General features: G+C 35.0%; 2 protein-coding genes and 1 pseudogene across 3 annotated transcripts in view; 2 read left to right on the top strand and 1 right to left on the bottom strand.

Moving 5' to 3' along the window:
- The first annotated feature begins 1,719 nt into the window (after positions 1–1,719).
- On the top strand, positions 1,720–23,186 carry ERMO2 (Sec23/Sec24 protein transport family protein). Of its 2 annotated transcripts, XM_007020537.3 has the most exons (14): positions 1,725–1,912; positions 2,784–3,908; positions 4,010–4,148; positions 4,626–4,816; positions 5,426–5,533; positions 5,639–5,842; positions 5,945–6,176; positions 6,272–6,421; positions 6,647–6,803; positions 7,320–7,447; positions 7,537–7,859; positions 7,943–8,131; positions 8,614–8,854; positions 9,007–9,395. In XM_007020537.3, exons 2-13 carry the CDS (start codon positions 2,841–2,843, stop codon positions 8,845–8,847), a joined length of 3,123 nt encoding a protein of 1,040 aa, XP_007020599.3. In that variant the 5' UTR covers positions 1,725–1,912; positions 2,784–2,840; the 3' UTR covers positions 8,848–8,854; positions 9,007–9,395. The 2 variants fall into 2 exon arrangements, with proteins under 2 accessions (XP_088664074.1, XP_007020599.3); XM_088807948.1 differs by lacking the exons at positions 8,614–8,854; positions 9,007–9,395 and adding an exon at positions 22,391–23,186 and having other exon boundaries at positions 1,720–1,912.
- The window catches only part of LOC18593365 (ARM repeat superfamily protein), a 64,110-nt gene continuing 48,699 nt past the window's right edge, over positions 9,099–24,509 (top strand). Inside the window, 3 exon segments of the mRNA XM_088807952.1 lie at positions 9,099–9,239; positions 10,282–10,813; positions 10,815–11,229. Of these exon segments, the coding sequence (XP_088664078.1) occupies positions 10,290–10,813; positions 10,815–11,229 (939 nt within the window). The 5' untranslated portion in view covers positions 9,099–9,239; positions 10,282–10,289.
- LOC18593363 (receptor-like protein 9DC3 pseudogene) lies at positions 15,585–16,578 on the bottom strand (annotated as a pseudogene).

Here is a 24,509-nt window from a genome sequence, read left to right as displayed (position 1 = left end):
TGCCAAATCTTTGATATTAAAAAAGATTAAGACGATATTAGAATTGGGTTCATGCTTAATCATCGATATAAGTCTACAATCATCCAACCACTGTAGAAATCTACTATTTATTGGTGCAGGGTTTCCTATAATATTTTGATGAAGGTTTTTTGCTTGTGATTATCTTATTGTAGTACGATAATCCTAAGAGATAAGCTCACATCATTGTTATTGTTAGTGTACGTTTATGATCATACTGAATCTTTGATTCAATGATTATTCATCCTTACAAGGGTGGAAAGACTATTGACTTGGCAATATTTTTAGGTCTTGTCCAACATATTCAAAAACATAATGTCCACAACAATTGTCTCCAAAAACAAGAGAAACCAAACAATTGAAAGTGAAACAACACAAAGATTTTTTAATTGAGGTTGTCTCACAACTTGTACAAAGAATAATTAAGGAAGGCAATCTAGCTAGTCATTATATATATATTGGACTAACCCCAAACCAAATATTCCTTTCCACATTCCATTGTCTCTCGTAAACCCTAAATTGGCTAATTCCTAGGTTAAGAAGATATTTTTAGGTTTGACATGAACCCTAATGTATACAACCCCTAACATGTGCCAATTTTGTTCTTGCAATTATGGTAACAAGCAAGTCCATATCATTGAGTTACATCAACATCTTCAATAAGGGTATATTACGCCACCGGTCCCTTCAATTTATGGGTTTTATCAATTTAGTCATCGAAAAGTTTCTAAAACTTCAACTCGGTGTTCAAACCATTTGTAATACTTTCAAAATTAAGGGACTAATTGAATAATTTTCCCACAAAAAGCAGAGACCCTCATGTTATCCAACTGTTCCCACGTTCATGCATTGATGAGAGGACAATATCTTACAACCATTAGATGGGGTCCATAGCCACATGAGATAGCCAATGATCTTGCATATTGGTCAACATCAAACATAGATTTATAAGGATGTGTGGTCTTTATCAAGGCTTTGTGTGTGTGTGTACAATATATATTTATACAATGATCCATTCTGATTGTTGAATACAAATTGGGCCCCATGAAATGGTCGGCTGATCTGTTGACTCTTTCTGATGTGGATATAATAGGTGTAGTTGTTTGTTTTTTTGATTAAGACAATTTGTATAGTTCTTGAGTGCTTTGTGGTTATCCATGAACCTAACTTGGGGATGCTCAACAAATTGAAATCATTTACTCTTTGATTAGGGTTTGTGTATTTTCATTTTTTTTTATTTTTAATATAAAACAACATTGAATGTCTATATTATAAAAATCTTTAAAATTTTAATATAAAATATATCAAATACAAAAAATTTTTATTTTAATTTTCGTAAAAATTAAAGAAAAACAAACATTTAAAGGCATAGACGGTTTTGTTTATATAAAAGAGAGTAACCTAAATTAAAAAAAAACTCGAGAGGAATATGAAGAAACAAAAATTTTTTTCGTCCCCCATATTTGAATTTAAAATTTTCAAATTCTCGAGTTTTGATAATCATGTTATTTTTATAATGAGGTAAATTAAATGTAGGCCCAAATTCTTTTTTTGGACTGGTTTGGGTTATTTGGGCCTAGAAACCATTGGCCCAAAATCAGCTGCTCTAATTGGGCCCTAAATACTTCAACAAGCCCAAACAAGTGAGGCAAGAAAGAACAGAGGAAAGAAGAGAGAGCTTCTTTCTTTGCAGGCAGGCAGTACAGAAGAAAATAAAATATATATTAAAATAAAAACCCCAGATTGCCCCAAAAGCTGAAATCCTTCTCTCGATCTGCAATTCCCCGAACGGAATCCTCTTCTCTCTTTAGATCTCGGCTTCGGAGAAGTCGCTCAAATACGTAGCTGTTCAGTTAGATCTCCGATGGCCTGCCACTGACGCTGTACGACGCCGGTTAGTCTTACACTTTCTTTCTTTTTTTTTTTTTGGTTTTTTTTCTTGATTTTTCTCGGTTGCGGGTGTGACACTGTGTAAATAGGTGACTTTTAAGTCAGAAGTGAAGCTAAGGTAGCGAATATGGATTAGTTGATTGGGAATTCAGTTGATGAATTGAATGGTTGTGAAGTTTTGAATCTGAACTGTTTTTAGTTGGGAGTTAGATTGGTATTGAATTGAAGAGTTGAGCTTTTTCTTCGGAAATTAGTTTGAATTGAATTGAATTTCGAATGTTCTAGAGTGTTCTGGAAGCTTCCTTTGATTGTCAAACTTTGTGTTACAGTTGTTATATGAATATTATTGCTTAGAAGTGCATACAATTTGAGCAAAAGGGAGAAATCAAAGTCTTTTTGAGCTTAATTATGTTGTATGTGGTCTTTAAAGCTGTTTGCGAGTTGGAAGGTAATTGTTGAGGTCGATTGTGCTTTGGTAATGTTTTTGCCTTAGGTTCAAGGATGTGATTGCAATTTCTTTTTTGTAAATTATGAGTGGCATGGAAGTTAAACATGGCTGGTGGAAGTTGAATTAGTGACAGATGGTATTATTAGGTAACATTCTGTTCCAGATTCAGGGAGGCAGTTGTTCTCTTTTCCCACCCTTAAGTTACGGGCAGCATGGAATTAGTGACTGCAATAAGGTTGAAAAAGGTGATAATTTGAAATTTTTAGTTAGGAGTACCGGAGGTTTGATTCCCGATGAGATTGAAGTCATTGACAATGTCTATGAAAAATTTCTTGCTTTCGTAGGTCTTGATTAGCTAAAATGTACTGGTGTTTCATTAATTTTCTTTTATGAATGCTCACAACTTTGATATTACTTCTGTTGGCAGGTTTAGTTGTGAGAGATTGCCTATTAAGTAGTATACTTAGTCATATTATTGAAAACCATGGGGACTGAGAACCCCAGTCGGCCGACTTTTCCCATGAGACCTTCCTCTACCCCTTTTGCTTCTGCTCCTCCAACTATGACACCTTTTTCATCATCTGGTCCTGTGGTGGGATCAGAGGCCAGCAATTTTAGACCCACTCCACCAGGTGCTCCCCCAACTATGACACCTTTCTCATCAGCTGGGCCAGCAGCTGGACCCGTTCGTTTTAGTGATCCATCAGTTGCATCTCCACCCATAACATCTGCGCCACCTGCTGGGGGACTTTATCAGCAATTTCCAACACCACCATTTCCTTCAACAGCCCAAGCTCCTCCTACTCGTGTACCACCTATGGGGCAGCCACCATTTCAACCTCCTGCAAGTCAAGTATCAGCTCCACCAGTTTCTTTCCGGCCACCATCACAAGTACCACCAGTGCCAATGGGATTTCCACCACAAATTGTAAATTTTCCTCCATCCAGTGTGAATGTTCCTCAACCTCCATCAGATTCATTGCCTTCAGGGCCTAGACCCAATTTTCAGCCTTCTTTCCCCACTCCAGATACATCTTATTCTGCTACCAAATCCACTTTCCAGCCTTCTTTTCCTGGATATCCAAGCAAGCAGCCTGCAGTTTCACAAGCACCATCACCGTTTCCTGCTCAGCAAGGAAGTTTTATGCCTCCTCCACCAGTATCATCTTCTCCCTTTCCTATTCAGCAAGGAAGTTATGTTCCTCCTCCACCAGTGGCAGCTCCCCTGGGCTACCAAACAAGGGACCAAATGCAACATCCAGGCTCTGCACCTCCTATTGGTGGCATCCAAAGCTTGACGGAAGATTTTAGTTCTCTCTCGCTTGCATCTATGCCAGGATCAATTGAGCCAGGACTTGATTATAAAACACTTCCTAGGCCATTGGATGGTGATGTGGAGCCAAGTTCTTTCGTTGAGACATACCCTATGAATTGCGATCCTAGATACCTACGACTTACTACAAGTGCTATACCAAATTCCCAATCTTTAGTTTCAAGATGGCATTTGCCTCTTGGAGCAGTTGTTTGTCCTCTTGCAGAGGCTCCTGAAGGGGTAAGTGGCTCAAGAATCAATATCAGTTTACCTTTAGGTATGCAGTAACTGTATTTTGTTGAAGACTTATATATTTTTCCTGTCAATTACTGTTCTTACAGGAAGAAGTGCCAGTAATTAATTTCGCTTCAACTGGTATTATTCGTTGTAGAAGATGCCGCACTTATGTGAATCCCCATGTCACATTTACAGATGCTGGAAGAAAGTGGCGTTGCAACATCTGTTCTTTACTAAATGATGGTAAACTCATTTAACTTACGAAGCAAAGATTGTGCAATGAGTGACATCAAGTGTTTTGAGTTGTGACTGATGCGTACAGCATCGTTTTCAATGCCGTACATTCTTTAATCTGTTATCTATTTTATCTTTTGTCTCTGGAATGTCCTACTATTGGAGGGCAATGAGCTTATCCCTTACTTCTACATACTTGCTTGCTATGGGCATCTCCCCTTACACTATTTTAAACTATCATAATTCATTGGTAATGTGCAAATGCATAATGTATTCTTTCAATTGATTTAATATGGGTGTGGTCTGGAATTTCACATAGCAGGTCAACTATCTCTTCTTTGTTGGCGAAGTAATTTTTGTTTTTCTTTCAGTTGTATCCAATTGGTTATATTTTGTGGCAGACTTATGATTTTTTTCTTTGTAAATCTCTTTAATAGTTGGTATTACATTGCATCTATGCTTATTTGATTCAACTTCCATGTGCAGTTCCTGGTGAGTATTTTGCAAATTTGGATGCTACTGGAAGAAGAATTGATTTGGATCAGCGGCCTGAGCTTACAAAAGGCAGTGTGGAATTTGTTGCACCAACTGAATACATGGTGCGGCCTCCAATGCCGCCACTATATTTTTTTCTCATTGATGTTTCAATATCTGCAGTAAGAAGTGGTATGATTGAGGTAAGCATTTCCTTTAAAGCAGTTGATTATGTTTCATCTCATATTGTCTTGTAAGAAAGCATTGTGTTATTCAAATGGTGATCATAATGGCAAAGTTGTCTCATTGTCATGTGAATCACAAACATGTGAATTACAGTTGACCAGGCTGCTTTTTCTTTTCTTGTACAGCTATTAGTACTCTATATTATAGCTTTTCAGAGGGGTTATCTGGTGTTTGTGTGATGTATATTTGTGCTACTGGAAAGTGGTAGATGGGCTGGCTTTGCCACAATTTGTCTCAAACAAACATGTTTATTAATTAAGGCTTGTAAGATTCTTTTGCCTTGTTACGGCATCTGTAGAAAGAAAAGAAGCATGTGAGTTAGCCTTGCTGCTAAATTACAGGGTTTGGCTGACACTGTAAAGCTTGTTTAGGTGATTGTTTATCCGGGTTGTTCTCAGCATTTCCCCAATCATAGTTGATTATATAAGTAATTTTGGGTCTGCATACTTTCTACTTGTGCCTTTTGGTGATAAGAGGCCATGCTGCTTTTCTCTCTTCTTTCTGTACTTCTGCTTATTGTTTTTGCATGGTAATGGTTTCTGCTGACTTAGAACATATCTGTATAGGTTGTTGCCCAAACTATCCGTTCATGTTTGGATGAGCTGCCAGGCTTCCCTAGAACACAGATTGGATTCATTACTTTCGATAGCACAATTCATTTTTACAATATGAAGGCAAGTGACTTGCGTGATCAGTGGAAAAGTTTTCTGAGATGCCTCAATTTTTCTCTATTTCAGCTGAAGTACTTCCAAACTAACTTTTGGTTTTTGTCTCTGCAGTCATCTCTTACACAACCTCAAATGATGGTAGTTTCAGATCTGGATGATATATTTGTGCCATTGCCAGATGATCTCCTTGTCAACTTGTCTGAATCAAGAAATGTGGTTGAAACATTCCTAGATAGCTTGCCCTCTATGTTTCAGGACAATGTGAATGTGGAATCTGCTTTTGGTCCTGCACTTAAAGCAGCATTCATGGTTATGGTGTGTTGTTTGCTACTATGAGGTTTTAACAATGAGATGCGTTTTAGTTTCTTGCTGATGATTGTATTCTTTAATGGTTGTTTGGCCACCTATTTATTGCAGAGTCAACTTGGAGGAAAGTTGCTAATTTTCCAGAACACATTGCCTTCGCTGGGGGTTGGGCGCTTGAAGTTGCGTGGAGATGATCTTCGTGTGTATGGAACTGATAAGGAACATACATTGAGATTACCAGAAGATCCCTTCTACAAGCAAATGGCTGCTGATCTTACAAAATACCAGATAGGGGTTAATATTTATGCTTTCAGTGACAAATACACTGACGTAGCTTCCCTAGGTACAAAATCATGTCCTTTTGGACTTTGAAGTTAAAAATGATATTGAAGTTAGAAGAGCTTTCAATCATACTTGATATCTCTTTTATGAATGTAGGAACCCTGGCAAAATATACCGGAGGTCAAGTATATTATTACCCGAACTTCCAATCGGGCATTCATGGAGAGAAGTTGAGGCATGAATTTGCCAGAGATCTCACGAGGGAAACAGCCTGGGAAGCAGTTATGCGCATAAGATGTGGAAAAGGTCTGCCTGTTCTTTTGTTATTTATTGTTGAATCCACTGGTAACTCAATGCTATCAAGCCTTAATCCCAATGTAGTTGGGGTTAGCTACATGATTTGCCCTTTCAATCTATATGCCAATAGGGGCTAATGCTCATAGAAAATGCTATTTATTTGTTCTTTTTTTTTTTCCGTATGATTTTGTTAGAACAAAGCAGTTGATTCTTGTCATTTGGTACTTTCACCAGGGATTCGATTTACATCTTATCATGGGAACTTTATGCTGAGGTCCACAGATTTATTAGCACTTCCGGCTGTGGATTGTGATAAAGCATATGCAATGCAGTTATCCCTTGAGGAGACACTGCTGACAACTCAAACTGTTTATTTCCAAGTCGCTTTACTGTATCCTTTGAGTGGGATGCTTGGTATTGTGTGGCTCTGTTTACAGTAGCTGTGAGCGTCTTCTTGGAGCGAAAATTTTACTTGATTAAATTTGTGAAGTTCCTTAATTGAGTCATGTTATATCTAACCTGATCCTTATCTAAAAAGGCTAGTCAGTGGTTCCTTTTACAATTAATTTTGATCAGGAAGAGCTTGTCGCTGACAGAACTTTGGGTCCTTTCTTATAAAATTAATAAAGGTCCTATTTCATAAAACATATATGTTGTATATCTTTTTCCTTTGCATTATCGAGAGAATCCTTGCTGAACCTTGGGTCTTTATGTTTCATATCTATATTTCCTTGTGTTTGCAAGCCACAACTGGATTTGCATCATTTTTTTTTTCTCTGCATTGAGCTTGTTGAAATTATATCAATTTTAATTGTTTGGGTTATTCCCTTGTTTGCTGAAACTGGCTGGCTTACTTTTAGAAGTGGAAAAAGATTTGGGTTACTGATGTTTCTTTAACAATCTAAAGATACACGGCATCATGCGGAGAGAGGCGTATCAGAGTACATACAGCAGCTGCCCCAGTTGTTACAGATCTGGGAGAGATGTACCGTCAGGCTGATACTGGTGCCATTGTTTCTTTGTTTTGTAGGTTAGGTAAGTTAAACAAAACCCTTGTTCAAGAGATGCTATTTGTTTAGTGGATCTTGGTTTTAGGGATTTTCTAATCAACTGATATTTTGCAGCAATCGAGAAAACTTTGACCAATAAACTTGAAGATGCTAGAAATTCTTTGCAACTAAGGATTGTAAAAGCACTTAGAGAATACCGCAATCTCTATGCTGTCCAGCATCGCTTGGGAGCTAGGATGATTTATCCAGAGTCCTTAAAGTTCTTGTGTTTGTATGGATTAGCACTCTGTAAATCAGTACCTCTAAGAGGAGGATATGCTGATGCTCAGCTTGATGAACGCTGTGCAGCAGGTTTCACCATGATGGCATTACCTGTTAAAAAGTTGTTGAATATTTTATATCCTAGCTTGATTCGTGTTGATGAGTTCCTTTTGAAGGTAAAAGATTTTGTGCCTTTGAATAATTTGAATAAAGATGTAGATTTTGCAAACTGAATATCACTTATGTCTTATCTTTGTAGCCATCTGCTCAAGCTGATGATTTAAAAACCATTGTGAAGAGACTGCCATTAATTGCAGAAAGCCTAGATTCAAGAGGCCTTTATATATATGATGATGGCTTCCGCTTTGTTATATGGTTTGGTAGAATGCTTTCGCCTGATATAGCTAGGAATTTACTTGGGGCGGACTTTGCAGCAGAATTATCAAAGGTATGATCTCTTGTTGGTGAAGTTATTCTATGGTGGCAAGATTGTTGGATATTAGTATATGTTTCATCTGCTTTAGTGACCATTTTATGTATAAAGGATACTGATATTGTTGTTGATCTTCAACATATATAAGATGTGCCGTAAGTGTTGGCCTTACTGTTTTATGAACTCTGCCATGAGTACAATATGTCTGATTTGATTAATAAGTGAAATTTTGGAGTGGTCTTATCATACAGGTTCTAAATATATATAATGGAATGTCAATTGCAACCAATGACTATGGCAATGTAATCTTCTATGTAATATGCTTAGCTTGTTTTGTTGGCTCCTTTATATTCTGGAAACTTGCGTGCATACAAATTTTCTCCATGATAACCGTATCTGAAGTTAATCTGTTCCTTTGACCTTTCCTTGGCCTGCTGTGCCATGATGAGGTTGTACTTAATTCACCTGGTTCTTTATGTTTTCTATTTAAAAATCAGGTTGCCCTTAGCGAGCATGATAATGAAATGTCAAGAAGGCTGATGGCGGTATTGAAGAAACTAAGAGAGAGCGACCGTTCGTATTATCAACTTTCTTATCTTGTAAGACAAGGTGAGCAACCCAGGGAAGGTTTGCTGCTTCTTGTAAATCTTCTCGAGGACCAGATGGGCGGTACCAGTGGTTATGTTGATTGGATAACACTAATACACCGGCAAGTCCAGCAAAATGCATGATATACTGGTAATTCTCGGCAAGGTTTCAACAATTACTCCTTTCGTTCTGAACCATTTCGAATCCAGTTTTCGATAGAGACATTCAGTTCTATTTTGGCACCGTAATAACAAGTTATGCATCATGACTTGCTTTTGTTTCTGATGACTTCGAATTTGCAGGGGGAGGTTTCATCATCTCATTGTTCTTTGCCTCAAATGTTATAAATTCAATCTGTATTCAGCCTCCGGTTGCCCCCTCAAATCTCGGGTGTTGAATAGATAGAACAGATCACTCGGAATATTTTCAGGAAACGATTTTATTTGTTCATTACAGGATTCAATAACTAGGGGAAGAAAAAAGAATGTGCTATTGCACTGCTTTGATATTGAAGTGCAGAACGGATTAAATTTTGGTATGTGTCAGTTAAATTATTGGCAGCAAATTTTTGTTTCATAAGTTTTTCCCTTGTTTTTAGGGTTTTTGGTTTAGAAAGAGGTGCGTGTGACCAATTGCCCAAAGCATTGGTTGAATATTGCTCCATGTTCAATATACTCTGGAATTTCTCAAATGTTTGTGTTTATTTTTCAATTCTTTTAAGTTTTGACTATAATTTAGTTTTGATCCTTTAATATCAGAAATCGAAAATGGACATTCTGTTTCACAAATGTTGCTGTTATTCATAAAATTTCATTCGATACAAAACTTTACAAACCTTAGTGTTATTGATAAAATTTCATTCGATACAAAGCTTCACAAATGATAAAATTTTATGTGATAGTTTAGTTAAGTTAAATTTTAGTTTTAAGTTTTTTGAAAAGAAATGCTCAAATATCGAATATAATATTAGAGTCTATTTGAACATAAACTTTATAAAAATTATTACATTAATTAATGACTGTTATTTGTAAAAATGTAAATCATGTCAGTTATTTCAAATATAGTGATAAAATATCTTTAAAATAATAATAATAATAATATTCCAAATGTTGGGAAAGCAAAAAAGACGAAACTGAAACTCTATAAATAGCTGCTCTAGTAACTGAGAAAGCAACTTCCCTCGTACTCGTACAGGCAGACAAGAATCTTCATATTCCAAAATCTGTTCCCAAAGGGTACTTTCTGCTCGTCTCCTTTCCTTTCCTTCCTCACTCTTCTCATCTTCTTTTTGACATTATCTTACAACCATACCCTTGTCTCGTTTTCTTCTAATCTGCTCGGTAACCCCATTAAAGTTTACATTTTTTCTTGTTCCATCTGCTTTTCTGAATATCAAAACTTGATTCTTTGTTTATAGATATATTGCTTTTGCCCCATGCAAAAACTCTTCTGGGATTTTCAAGATATGAAACCTTCTCTTCTTTGAATATTGCTGTCCATGTCTTTCTTTTTCTTTAATGTACTTTCATGGTTTGAAATCTTGTGTCAGGCTCAAATTAGATAATTTGGTGATACAGATACAAGGATGTCAGAAAAGGAAATGGACCCAAATTGGGAAGAAGCATCGGATCACTTCAAAAGGGTGATTGATCGTGGTACTGAGGCCATGCGTCTAAAAGCCATAATCAAATTGGCCAAACTATCCAATCATGCCCCAGAGAATATCTTAGGCCATTCCATACCGATTCTTGCTAGTCTTGTTGCTGATCATAGCTCAAATAGTTCGAGTCCTTCTCTTCAAGGAGTGGTTGTTCATTGCTTAAAATGCATTGCTCGTCAGGGTGATGGCAGGTTGGCCACAGAGATAGGCCAATCTGGTGCTTTGCTTTCGATATTGAGGTTGTTGCCTGAATCTGATGGTAGTTTTCAAAGACTTTCTGCACAATGCCTCTGGTGTCTTGTAAATTTGGGTACTGATGATAATCGTGTCATTGTTGCAAACAATGGTGGTTTGGAGATTATTGCTAACCTGTTAAATTCATCTGTGCGTAGTGTTAGGCGGTACTTGTTAGAGATTTTGAGAGCACTATCAATGTTGAAAGAAGTAAGGTCTTGTTGATTTAGGTGGGGTTCACTTTCTTGTTGACGCAGCTAGTTATGGTAACATGCTATCTAGAGAACGAGCTTGTCAAGCAATTGGGTTGCTTGCAACTACAAGGCAAGCTCGGTGTTCGCTAGTTGAGTTAGGTGCTATACCTGTGCTTGTGGAGTTGCTTCGAGTTGGAGACAGTGACACAAAACTCAAGGCAGACAATTCCCTTGGAGTGATTTCAACTCAGATTGATTACCTTGGTCATGTTGCTCAAGCTGGGGCTATTCCAATGTTAGCTGAGCTTGTTCAGGGACCTGATCCTCTTGGTTGGGATGTTGCAGAGAATGCACTCTGTCTATTAGCTCATAATGAAGAAAATGCGGCTTCAATAGCTGACCACTTAGTGAGAATCCTTAGGAAAGGAAATAATGAGGCAAAAGCTGAAGCATTGAAGAAAAATTTACAAAAATTTCTCCGGAAAAAATTAAAATAAGAAAACAGAGGAGTAAAGGAAGAAGTAGGGAGCAGCAAGAGCAGTAGAGATCTTAATATTTTTATTCAACTCTTTGTATTTTAAACTTCCAAAGTTAACAACACTTCTTAACAAATCGGATCCAGCACTAAAATTCACGTTTAATCAACCATGGCTGTTAGGCCTTGAAACAGAAAATGAAAAACAGACTAAACGACATTACAAAAATGCGCATAAGATTAAGTAAAATTACAGCAAACTCAAACGACAAACATCACATTGTTTTGAGGACAGCAACTTTAAACAAAGACTAAAACGATGCGTTTTGAAACCTCTAGCCTATTCAATCAAGAAACGCCACCGTTTATGCTCCAAGTGTATTCTTCAACCTTCAAAGCTGTTGCTTCCTGCTTGATCTTCAATCGGTTTTGCTTCCAGATTGAGAATTACCTTTCAACACAACCCTATAATTCTCAATTTGAATAACTCCAAGACATAATCTCAAATACTCAATCCCTCCTTTCCCAAACTTTTGGTAAAAATATCAGCAACCTGATCAGCAGTTGCACAATGAACCAATTCAATTTCACCTTCTTTTATAGCATCTTTCAGAGCATGGTACTTGACTCTGATGTGCCTTGTTGAACAGGGTTTTTTGCAATAGCAATTGTTGACATGTTGTCAACATTGAGCAGAGTTCCTTTGACTTGCTTGAATCCCAGCTCAACAAGTAACTTCCTTAACCATAGAGCATGGTTAGCAGTAGCTGCACAAGCAATGTACTCAGCCTCAGCTGTTGACTGAGCAACCACTTGTTGCTTTGAATTCCAAGCAAACACTGCACTGCCAAAAGAGAAACAAAACCCTCATGTGCTTTTAGAATCATCTAAAGAACCAGCCCAATCATTGTCTGAAAAGCCTACCAACTGACTGCTCTTTTGCTTCATGTACACTAATCCATAATCCATAGTTCCCTTCACATATCTCAAGATCCTCTTATCTACTGTAAAATGAGTCTCTGTAGGATCTTGCATGAACCTTTACAATAAACATGTAACAAACATTATATCAGGCCGTGTAGCTGCTAAATATAGTAAAGATTCAATGATGCTTCTATATAACTGCCCATTTGCCTTAGCAGTGCCATCATCTCTGCAAAATTTTGAACCAGTACTCAAAGGTGTACTTACAGCCTTGCACATACTCATTTTGAACCTGTTAAGTAGGTCTTTTGCATATTTCACTTGATGCAAAACAATCTTACCAGTAGATTGTATAACCTCCATCCCAAGAAAATAAGTCATTTCACCCAAGTCTGTCATTTCGAACACCTTCTTCATCTGAGTTTTAAACTCAGTTAAATATTGCCCTTCAGGTCCGGTAATTAAAAGATCATTAACATAGAGTGCTACAATGAGTAACATAGTGCCATTTTCACTCTTCACATACAGTGTGGACTCATTTATACTCCTCTAAAGCCCAACTTTGGGTCACAGGAAATCCATGTTCAGGTAACATTTTTGGTCATTTCTTTGAGGACTTTTGTAGTATGAAATGAGATGTTTAATTTGGTGTCAATAGCTTAGTTAGGGGCTTCTTGTGTTAAGAGAACTAAAACCTCAAAGTAGGCTCATTGTACTGGAAGCAAAAAAATATGGGTATTTTTGTGACGATTTCTAGAATTTTGATTTTTAAAAATTGGAAATTTTGTGTTCTGTTTAATAGAAACAAATTTTGGTTATAGAATGATATGAATACTTCAAATTGGTGTTGATTTTATCGCTGAAAAAAATTTGGGTTAAGAGTTACAAGAGCTCAAAGTAGGCCAAATGACCATCTAAATTCTGAAAAATTTTAGAAAATAAAAAATTTTATTTTATTTTTTTAAAATTGAATTATTAATTAATGAGTAATAAATTCTGCTGTAGACTTCATAAATATTGGATATGTGATTTTCACTGTCTTTTTATATCTAAAATTATATATTTCTATATTTTATAAATTTATTTATTAAATTAGTAGATTTTATTAAAATATCAAAAATTAATGAAAATTATAAATATGATTTTTATGAATGAAATTAGTGTTATCTTTCCATTGAAAATTAAAAAAAATCCTTACTGATTTTATGATTTAAGTTTAAATTCTCAACTTTATTTAAAATTTTATTAATTCAAAAAAAATATAATAATAAAATATTAATTTATTAATCGGAAATGTTTCTAAATTGTAATAAAAGTCGCTACACACTTTAAATGCTTAGGATGCCCATCGGAAGTCACCTTGTAAGATTTGTTTGCGAATTCAATTCTAATGTTGTATGTATTTTCTTGTTATATTAGGCTACTAGGAGGATTTTCTACTTTGCTGATTAAAAGTGAAATTGACAAAATTAGGTGAGTGACTGATATCCCTTTGATGTTTTGACACCCTAAAAATTAACCTTAATGTGAATTTGTACATGATACATGGTATTTTGTCCTACGATTTATTAAAATCGGGTTGAGCATGCAAAATGTGTATATATATGAGTTTTATACCTTGGATTTAGAATGTGGCTTATTCAAAGCTTGATTTTTAATTTTGAAATTTGTATATGATTTTGTGTAATGTATGCATATATGTTTTTGTGAATATAAACATAAATATTTAGTCTGAAATGAATATGCTTTTGATGTGTATGGGATATACTTGAGAAAGCTGATATACTGTTTTATGCAATTTGAGTAATCTAAAAATATATGTTTCTGTTTTGTTTCCTAGTATGGCTATACTCTGACCCTACCAATGGGGGTTAAATGTTGGCCATGTCGACATGTAGTCTGTGATTAGAGATCGATCTCCCATACCGTCGGTTACAGAATAGTGGTATTTGTGATATCTGTTCAGTGCATCCAATGGTTGCTTTTGATATATTTTTGACTTGTGCCACTGAGTTAATTGTGGATTTATTTTTGACCTACGCCACAAGGGTTAGGTGTGGTCATAGCATGTTACAGGAGACAATAAAAAATCTGAAACTTTGTGAAATTTATATTTTGTTTTGTTAATTGAAAATTTTGGAGTAAGATAGTTTTGTTATTCAAAATTAGGTTATCCAAAATTTTGTTTTGATATTTATATGAGAATAAATAAAATTTTGGGCCTAATTGTTTTGAGCATGCTTAATCTGGCTGAAGGGATGTTAGTTACTTACTGAGTAGTTGGACTCACTTCTTCCTTCACTATTTTTTTCAAGTTGTGATTTGATCAACCACGTGAGAAATTTTAGGGAGTGATGTTTCATCATCTAGTATATGAATTTAGAGTGTCTAAGATTATTTAAATGTTATGAACATTGAACTATCTTTAATTGGTATTCAGGCTTTTATCTTGACATATTAGCTTTATAGTTTTAAAGATTTAACTTTGAATGTTGTCGAATTATGACCTTTTAGTTTCTACATACAGATATAGTTATATGAATCACTATATTTTTCAGGTATATTAGTCTTTTTTAGTAAGTGGTACAAGATATGTGTTTTGGAGTCTTGCATGTCTGTGAGATTATATCTTACAAGTATGCGACGTTTGTCATATCTCAGGGTTTGAGGCATAACACAATAATTGAAACAAGAGCTGTTAATCGTCTCACTGAATTGTTACATGATGATTCAGAGTAAGTGAGGGATAATGCTATGGAGGCTGTTATGATTCTCTGCCAAGATCCACAGTATTGTCATGAGACAATATCCGTGGATGTTGACCTTCCTTCACAAGAAAGCTTGCGATACAGTATTATCAGACTTTATGGTCTTCGTAATCTAACGAATTCTTTGAAACAGAGTAGTATTGAGCATCATACTATAGACCCTGATCTTGTCTAATTGGTTACTTTTTGTCTTCACTGATCTTGCATTGTGATAATATTGTTCTATAGTTTTTCCTTTGTATTTCCCTTCTTCTTCCAGGGTATCTAGTCATGCAAAATTTCTTTCTCAAGTCACCTAGTCGAGAAGCTGCATCCTTCTCCAATTAATCCCAAAGGTTGCATACATTTCCAATCAGTCAAATCTTTTTCTTAACTATGTAAAACCTTGAAACTGCTTCAATGGTCTGCACTTTTTTATTAAAATGTTTTTGAAGAATAGTCATTCTAGTTTTTCAAATTTGTGAATTTAGTATCAGTTTTAACATTGAGGCAATGGTAGCTATATTTTCCACATAACAGAAATGAGATTCTTTTGTACAGGTGCATGTAAGAATAGATCATCCAAAGAAAATTACAAGAGAAGTCATGCGTTAAGCAAAAGCAAAAGAAAATTACAAAACCACACTTCACTGCCATGTATTTGCTGATGAAACACATAGCTATTTAATTACAACAATCACTAGTACTAATAGCAAAATACAAAGACATGTCCATGAAAACAATTGGAATAGAGTACAGAGAACACATGTTGCAATAACTTCCAAAGTCATCTGCACTGACTAGTTCCGTGAGCATCTTCTTCCCTTTCGATGATATTTGACTCGATACAATGTCACAAACCATTTTGGTTCACCATTTCTGAATGTAACATATCCGATAATGACTCCAAATATCAGTCCACATCCATAGCCCATCAACACAACGTTCCAGCCAAAACTGATCTTAGTCTCTGAATCGTCTGCCTCTTTCAAGAATGATGGAGATGATCGTTTCCTCCCATCGTTGTTGCAAGCTTTCGACAATGGAAAGCCACATAGTGCCATGTTTCCTTCGTATGAGCCATTTTCAAATGTACTGAACTGTTGACCTTGAGGAATTGGTCCTATAAGTCGGTTATGTGAAAGATTTAAGCAGGCAAGAAATGTCATATCCTTTAATTCGTCAGGAATTTGCCCAGTGAGCTTATTTGAAGAGAGGTCTAACCATTCGAGATTGGTCAAATTACCCATTGATGTAGGGATATGACCACTAAGACTGTTATAAGAAAGGTTGAGCCCTCTAAGTGAACTAAGCTTTCCGATAACACTTGGAATCTCTCCATGAAAGTTATTATTTGAGAGATCAATGCTTGCAAATGTTTTTGAGATATGAAAATATATAACACAAAATCCTTTCACAATCAAATTGACATAATAATTATAATATTCTCCTTGCATATATTGCAAAGAACTTTGTTGTTCATTGAGATTCATCATGGCCTTCATGTTTTTTATTATACCTTCGGGCAAAGGACCAGCGAATTCATTGTTAGCAAGGTCAAGAATCCGTAACTTGGGAAAGGGATGGATAGTCTTGGAACTCTGCAAGACACCACACAATTTATTTGACTGTAAAACAAGAACTTGTAATTCTGGCAGAGTATCTAGCCAATAGGGGAATGTGCCATTTAACTTGTTGCCGCCAAAATCCATCAGTTCCAGGTTTCTACAATTGGCCATGGATCGTGGTAAAGACCCCTCCAATTTATTTTCTTTGAAGTTGAGATACCTCAACCCACAGTCCTTACCAAAAGTTTCAGGGATGGTTCCACGAAAACTATTCATATGCAAATCTAAGATTGAAAGACCTTTGCTGAAGTTTCCCAAACATGGTGGAATGGTTCCATTTAAGCTGTTATCACCTAGATCAATAACTTCAATGGAACTTAAATTGCAGATCAAAGAAGAAATTTCTCCAATCAAGTTGTTTGAGTAAATAGCAATTCTTCGAAGATAAGGCAAAGATGTTAGAGCATTTGGAATTTTACCCGTAAAGTCATTGGAGACAAGTTGAAGACCCTCCAAGCTCTGCAATTCAATTATGAGTTCTGGGATCTCACCAAATAAATGATTCTCACTCAGATCAAGGTGAATAAGCTTTTTGAGGCCAAAAAGGGATTTAGGAAGCAAACCTGTGAGCATATTTCTGTAGAGGTAGAGATATTGAAGATTGGTGAGGTTTCCAAGCGAGGATGGAATTTGTCCGTTGAGATTGTTGTTATGGAGGTAAAGGTTTTTAATGTTGGTGAGGTTTCCAAACGAGGATGGAATTTGTCTGTTGAGATTGTTGTTGAAGAGGGAGAGGTATTGAAGATTGGTGAGGTTTCCAAGCGAGGAAGGAATTTGTCCACTGAAATTGTTGTTGGCAAGATCAAGAAATATCAAAGAAACTAAATCAACAAATTCTTGTGGAATTTTGCCAGAAAGGTAGTTATTGCCAAAGTATATCCCCTTCAGGCTCTTCAGTTTGCCTAATGCACGAGGAATTTTGCCAATCAATTCATTACGATCAAGACTTAACATTAGCAAATTGCTGATATTTGATATGGAGCTTGGAATTCTTCCCGCCAAATTATTTCCACCAAGATCAAGTTCTTTTAGATTCGAGCATTGACCAATTTGTGGTGGAATTTTCCCGAACAACATGTTACGACTAAGATCCAATATTTCCAATGAAATTGAACAGTTTGGAATTGTTCCAGTCAAATTGTTACAACTAAGATTAAGATATCGAAGTGACACAGAAGAAACCAAATCATTGAAAATTTGACCAGAGAATTGATTAATCGAAAGATTGATAAACTCAATCTCTGACAAATGAAAGATTGAAGATGAAATTGTCCCAGAAATATTTTTTTCAGTGAGCTCAATTACCTTAATCCTAGAAAAATTGTTGCAAGTGATTCCATGCCACATGCACAACGGGGTGGAGGAGTTCCAGTTGGAGAGGAAGCCAGATGGATCATTGATTGAAGATTTGAAGGATAAGAGCAGCTGGAGTTCGTCACCCTGTGACAAGCTAAAATTTAGTATTAATAAAAACATGAACATGAACAAGAGTTTGTGTGCTGTAGCTGTTTTATATAACATTTTACAAGAAGATCTTTTAACAGGGAAAGGAAGTCTTGAGCTTTGGGACTAAAACTAATTAATCCCAAATCAATTTATATCAGAACAAAGAGGTTTTTGAACTATTGAGGCGATGATATTAGAGTGGGTAGAGGCAGATGTTTGAATGTGTAAGGATGCTGGAGACTCTTGAACATTTTATAGGAAAAAGATTACGTCGAGAAACTCATGCGTGAAAAACAAGTGGCTCCATGCTTTTGTTATTTATTTTTTCTTTGCAAAAAATAAGAGAAAGTAAAAAGTAAAAAATAAAAGATTAACAATAAAAAGGCCAATAGTAAAAATATCAGCTAAACAGAATATAATTGCTTCCCTTTATATCTTAAATGAAAGTAAATTCAATTTTAAGTTTAATATTATATACACTATTTTTAATTGAGGGAAAGGAGATTCGGATCGTGCTCTTTAGGTAGGGGATCATGCACTAATCAATAAATCAAATGTTCAGGTGCTTTATATTATATACGTTTGATTAAAATGAAATTCAATTCTTTGTCCTAAAATGATAATTATTAACTTGTAGATGTCCCAATCAATTTCCAACACCTAATGAAAGATATATAAATATATAGCTAAGAGGACTAAATTGCAACAGATATGGGTGCTGCGGACTTGGCCATAAGTGGGGTAACTGAGTTTGGACCTACATGCCTATTTTTCTCCATTGCATGTTGATTTTAGATAGCTGTATTTATTGAGCCTGATTCAATACGTTAAGTCTTCTTGGTCTTCTTGCCTGAACCCTTAATCACGGGCTATAATCTTGTCTTTTTTCTCCCAGTCATCTCCAACCCCGTCTCAAATAGAAGATATAAGAAATGTGCAAGGAGAGATGAAGGTAAAAAGTAGAAGATTTGGCACTTTCCGATAGCAAATGGAGTCTTACTTGGTGTAACTCAAGCATTTAGTGGAAAAGGATAGTGGATGATTTAAGTATTCGTAAACCTGAGAATCACGCAAAGTTACTAACTTGCTTTTGTGTTTTTATTAATTCTAAGTTGCCTCAAGTCCTTTTTCTGTTCATATTCTACATTCTAATGTTTTTATATCACAGCATTTGCCAGAAATTTCAAAAGGCAGATGATTCTTTGCGCGTAAAGCTCAGGACCCAAGAAGTTGATGACAGATTTAATTTTTTATCCCAAGATGAAAGACCATCGATTGAGAAACCCATGATATTAACTTGTAGAAGATCCAGGTCCATTTTCAACACCTCGTGAAGCACATATATATTTAATAGTAATGAATTGCAACAGATTTCTATGCTGCAGATTTGCTTTGTGATAAGCACATAAATTAATGGGGTGATTGAATTTGGACCTACATCCACATTTTTCCCCAATGCAGGTTTGCTTTTAGATAGCTTTTTTGACCCTGACTCAATACCTTATGTCTTCTTAATCACCAGCTATAATCTCTCTCCCTTGTTTTTTTCCACATTAATCCCACATCTCTGTCATCTCATAAAAAATCAGAAGATTTAAGGAATGTACAAGGAGAGATGAAGGTAAACGTAGGAGACTTGGCACTTCCCGAAAGCACATGGAGTCTTATTTAATGTAAAAGGATGATGGATGATTTAAGTATTCATAAGCATGAGAAGCACGCAAAGACTTGCTTTTGTGTTTTATTTATTCTAGTGTTTTTAGATCACAGCTAGCATTTGCCAGAAATTTCAAAAGGTGGATGCTTCTTTGCACCTAAAGCTTAGAACCCAAGAAGTTGTTGATAGATTTATTTATTTTTATCCCAAGATGGAAGACCATAGATTTCAATATCTTCACAAATTGGAAGCTTTATGCTGGTGAGTTCACTCTGCAATAAGTTTTCCCACGAATTCTGTGTCTGATTTTCCTTTTGGCTATCTGGCAAAGTGACTCTCTTCTTCACAATCAGAATCCTATCCACACAAAATCCTAGCATCTCTCTGAGCAAAGGATTTCTAACCTGATCATTTAATTATATGATCTGCTGATGAAAGGCATGGATATTTTATAACTGCATATTACCAGAACTTACGGTAATGACAAACCATGACCATGAATACTTGACCGTGGACCGAAAACATCTGGAAGCAAATGCTACCAACGCCTTGCCAAAGTCATCTGCATTGCCTAATTCCATGACCATCTTTTTGTTTGGAATTAATTGTGATGGTTGAGCTATGTCCACCTTTTCTTTCAGGGCATAGTCTCCTGATTTTGTGTGATGAAAAAAATGTCTGATCTCACAAATCAGTTTAATTATATATATGCATCAAGATATATATATATATATATATATATATGTACAAAAAAAATTACGATTGTCATATCAACATCCTTAGTTACACTATGTTTTATATATATATATATATTAATGGGCTGCTAAAATAATTTTGTATTAAATTATTAATTCAAATAAAAAAAATAAAATGACCCTATAAATCCATTTAATTTTACCTTAACTATTAAATTTTTCCCTTTTAAGCTTCTTCACACCTCTTTCCATCTCTTTCTTTTTGTCTTTCTCTTCTTTTTTGTCCTTTTATTGTGAAATTACGAAGAGGTAAAGCTTTTTTTATGTTTCTTTTTCTATTTATATTATTATTATTATTATTATTTGTTTATTTTTTTAATTCTATTCTATTTGATCATATATTTTAAGTATCTATAGATTTTCTTCTTCAAATTTCTACGAATCATCAACTATATTCTTCTTTTTCGTTTTTGTTATGTAGTTCTATTTTCTACTTGTCATATTTTTCTTTTTTTTTATTATGTGTTCTTAATGATTTTAGTCTTTAAAAATTAAAAAATTATTATGTAATTCTCAAATATGGGTTGTATCATTGCATTATTAATTGTTACTTAAAATTTCACCAATAAATATATTTATTAATCTTGATTATATAAGATTTTTTTATATGCTTTATATTTTATATTTAGTTGAAAAGAAATTATCTTTGAGTATTTAGTTTTTAAACAATACTGATTATATAAGAGAAAATTATTAATCTTGTATATTGTATTTAATTATTTATATTTTATACATTATTCATCTTCATCTTTAACCCCCCAATAAAAGTTGACTAGCTCCGCCCTTATTTGTATATATTTTTTTATGAGGATTAATTATAATGTGTATTTTTTTTAAAATTTTTGGTGATATCAATATATAAATTTTTAAAAGAATAATAGCATCTTAATTATTTTTCAATAATGTGATTTTCATTGATTTTTTAAAAAATATTCTTGAATCGCCATTTGCAGTTACCTCTGAATTCACCGCCTTTCCATCCCAGCATTGTATCGGGCCCAAGATTTTCAAATTGGTGAAAGAAGTATCTGTTTCTAAGATGTATAATGTTTTAACTTTGAGGCAATGGTAGCTGTATTTTCCACATAAATAGAATGAGATTCTTTTGCACTGATGCATGTAAGAATAAATGATCGTAAGCAAATTACATGATGGCATTACCTGTTAAAAAGTTGTTGAATCTTTTATATCCTAGCTTGATTCACGTTGATGAGTATCTTTTGGAGGTGAAAGATTTTGTGCCTTTGAATAATTTGAATAAAGATGTAGATTTTGCAAACTGTACATCACTTCTGTCTTATCTTTGCAGCCATCTGCTCAAGCTGATGATTTAAAAACCACTGTGAAGAGACTGCCATTGATTGCAGAAAGCCTAAACTCAAGAGGCCTTTATATATATGATGATGGCTTCCGCTTCGTTATATGGTTTCGTAGAATGCTTTCGCCTGATATAGCTAGGAATTTACTTGGGGCAGACTTTGCAGCGGAATTGTCAAAGGTATGATCTCTTGTTGGTGAAGTTATTCTATGGTGGCAAGATTGTTGGATATTAGTATATATTTCATCTGCTTTAGTGACCATTTTATGTATAAAGGATACTGATGTTGTTGTTGGTCTTCAACATATATAAGATGTGCCTTAAGTGTTGGCCTTACTGTTTTATGAACTCCGCCTTTAGTACAATATGTCTGATTTGATTAGTAAGTAAAATTTTGGAGTGGTTCTAAATATATATAACTGAATGTCAATTGCAACCAATGACTGTGGCAATGTAATCTTCTATGTAATATGCTTAGGTTGTTTTGATGGTTCTTTTATATTTTGGAAACTTGCGTGCATACAAATTTTCTCCATGATAACCGTATCTGAAGTTAATCTGTTCCGTTGACCTTTCCTTGGCCTGCTGTGCCATGATGAGGTTGTACTTAATTCACCTGGTTCTTTATGTTTTCTATTTAAAAATCAGGTTACCCTTAGCGAGCATGATAATGAAATGTCAAGAAGGCTGATGAGGGTATTGAAGAAACTAAGAGAGAGCGACCGTTCGTATTATCAACTTTCTTATCTTGTAAGACAAGGTGAGCAACCCAGGGAAGGTTTGCTGCTTCTTGTAAATCTTCTCGAGGACCAGATGGGCGGTACCAGTGGTTATGTTGATTGGATAACGCTAATACACCGGCAAGTCCAGCAAAACGCATGATGTACTGGTAATTCTCGGAAAGGTTTCAACAATTACTCCTTTCGTTCTGAACCATTTCGAATCCAGTTTTCGCTAGAGACATTCAGTTCTATTTTGGCACCGTAATAACAAGTTATGCATCATGACTTGCTTTTGTTTCTGATGACTTCGAATTTGCAGGGGGGGTTTCATCATCTCATTGTTCTTTGTCCCAAATGTTATAAATTCAATCTGTATTCAGCCTCCGGTTGCCCCCTCAAATCTCGGGTGTTGAATAGATAGAACAGATCACTCGGAATCTTTTCAGGGAACGATTTTATTTTTTCATTACAGGATTCAATAACTAGGGTAAAAAAAAAGAAAAGAATGTGCTATTGCACTGCTTTCATAATGAAGTGCAGAACGGATTAAATTTTGGTATGTGACAGTTAAATTATTGGCAGCAAATTTTTGTGTCATAAGTTTTTCTCTTGATTTTAGGGTTTTTGGTTTAGAAAGAGGTGCGTGTGACCAATTGCCCAAAGCATTGGTTGAATATTGTTCCATGTTCAATATACTTTGGTATTTCAAAAACGTTTGTGTTTATTTTTTCAATGCTTTAAGTTTTGACTATAATTTAGTTTCGGTCCTTCAATATGGGAAATGGACATTCCGCTTTACAAATGTTGCCGTTATTCATAAAATTTCATTTGATACAAAACTTCACAAATCTTGCCTTATTGAGAAAATTTCATTCAACACAAAACTTTACAAATCTTGCCGTTATTGGTAAAATTTCATTCGATATAAAGTTTCACATATTTTGTCGTTATTGATAAAATTTCATATGTTATAAAACGAGTAATAAATTTAGTAAATTTAGATTTTATTTTCAAGTTTACCAAAAAGAAACGTCCAAATATCAAATATAATATTAGAGTCTATTTGAGCATAAACTTTATAAGAATTATTACATTAATTAGTGATTATTATTTGTAAAAATATAAATCTTATCGTTATTTCAAAGTTAGTGATAAAATTTCATTGTTTACAAAATGGTGATAGATTTGGTAAATTTGAATTTTATTTCTAAGTTTTTCAAGAAGAAACTTCTGAATATGGAGTATAATACTATTTTAAAAAAATTACCTAAAATATCTTAAAATAATAATAATATTCTAAATGTTGAGAAAGCAAAAATGAAGAAACTGAACCTCTATAAATAGCTGCAAGGAACTGTCGCTTGTTGAGTTGGGTGTTATACCTGTGATTGTGTATTTGATTCGAGTTGGAGGCAGTGACACAAAACTTGTGGCAGGCAATCGCTTTGTAGTGATTTCAACTCAGATTGATTACCTTGGCCATGTTGCTCAAGCTCGGGCTATTCCATTGTTAGTTGAGCTTCTTCAAGGACCTGATCCTCTTGGTTGGGATGTTGCAGAGAATGCACTCCGTTTATTAGCTCATAATGAAGAAAATGTGGTTTGAATAGTTGACCACTTAGTGAGAATCTTTAGGGAAGGATGTAATGAGGAAAAAACTGAAGCTGCTTGTGTTTTTGGCTCCTTTCAGATTACAAGTATTTAGTACCTTTTATGGTGTTCGTAATCTAACGAATTCCATGAGATAGAGTAGTATTGAGCAATATACTAGAGACTTTAATCTTGTGTAAGTGTTTACTTTTTGTCTTTACTGATTTTGCATTGTGATAATATTGTTCTGTAGTAGTTTTTCCTTTGCATTTCCCCCCTTCTTTTTCCAAGGTTTCTAGTCTTGCAAAGCTTCTTTCTCGAGTAGACTGGTCGAGATGCTATATCCCTCTCCAAGTAACCTCACCGGTTGCATCCATTTCCAATCAGACAAATCTTTTCCTTAACTATGTAAAACCCTTAAACTGCTTCAATGGTCTGCACTTTTTTATATAAAT

This window comes from Theobroma cacao, chromosome 7 (assembly GCF_053813885.1).
Source record: "Theobroma cacao isolate CCN51 chromosome 7, ASM5381388v1, whole genome shotgun sequence".
NCBI lineage: Eukaryota > Viridiplantae > Streptophyta > Magnoliopsida > Malvales > Malvaceae > Theobroma > Theobroma cacao.
Note: the sequence above shows the minus strand (reverse complement) of the source record. Positions and strands in the feature narration are given on the sequence as shown.

What these genes read in the sequence shown, in the direction of transcription:
- ERMO2 (XM_088807948.1), top strand. Translation starts at nt 2,841, where the DNA reads ATGGGGACTGAGAACCCCAGTCGGCCGACTTTTCCCATGAGACCTTCC. An exon ending in GCGCATAAGATGTGGAAAAG is followed by an intron (nt 6,422 to 6,646) that starts GTCTGCCTGTTC and finishes TACTTTCACCAG; the next exon opens with GGATTCGATTTACATCTTAT. An exon ending in TTGCAGCAGAATTATCAAAG is followed by an intron (nt 8,132 to 22,390) that starts GTATGATCTCTT and finishes TTTAAAAATCAG; the next exon opens with GTTACCCTTAGCGAGCATGA.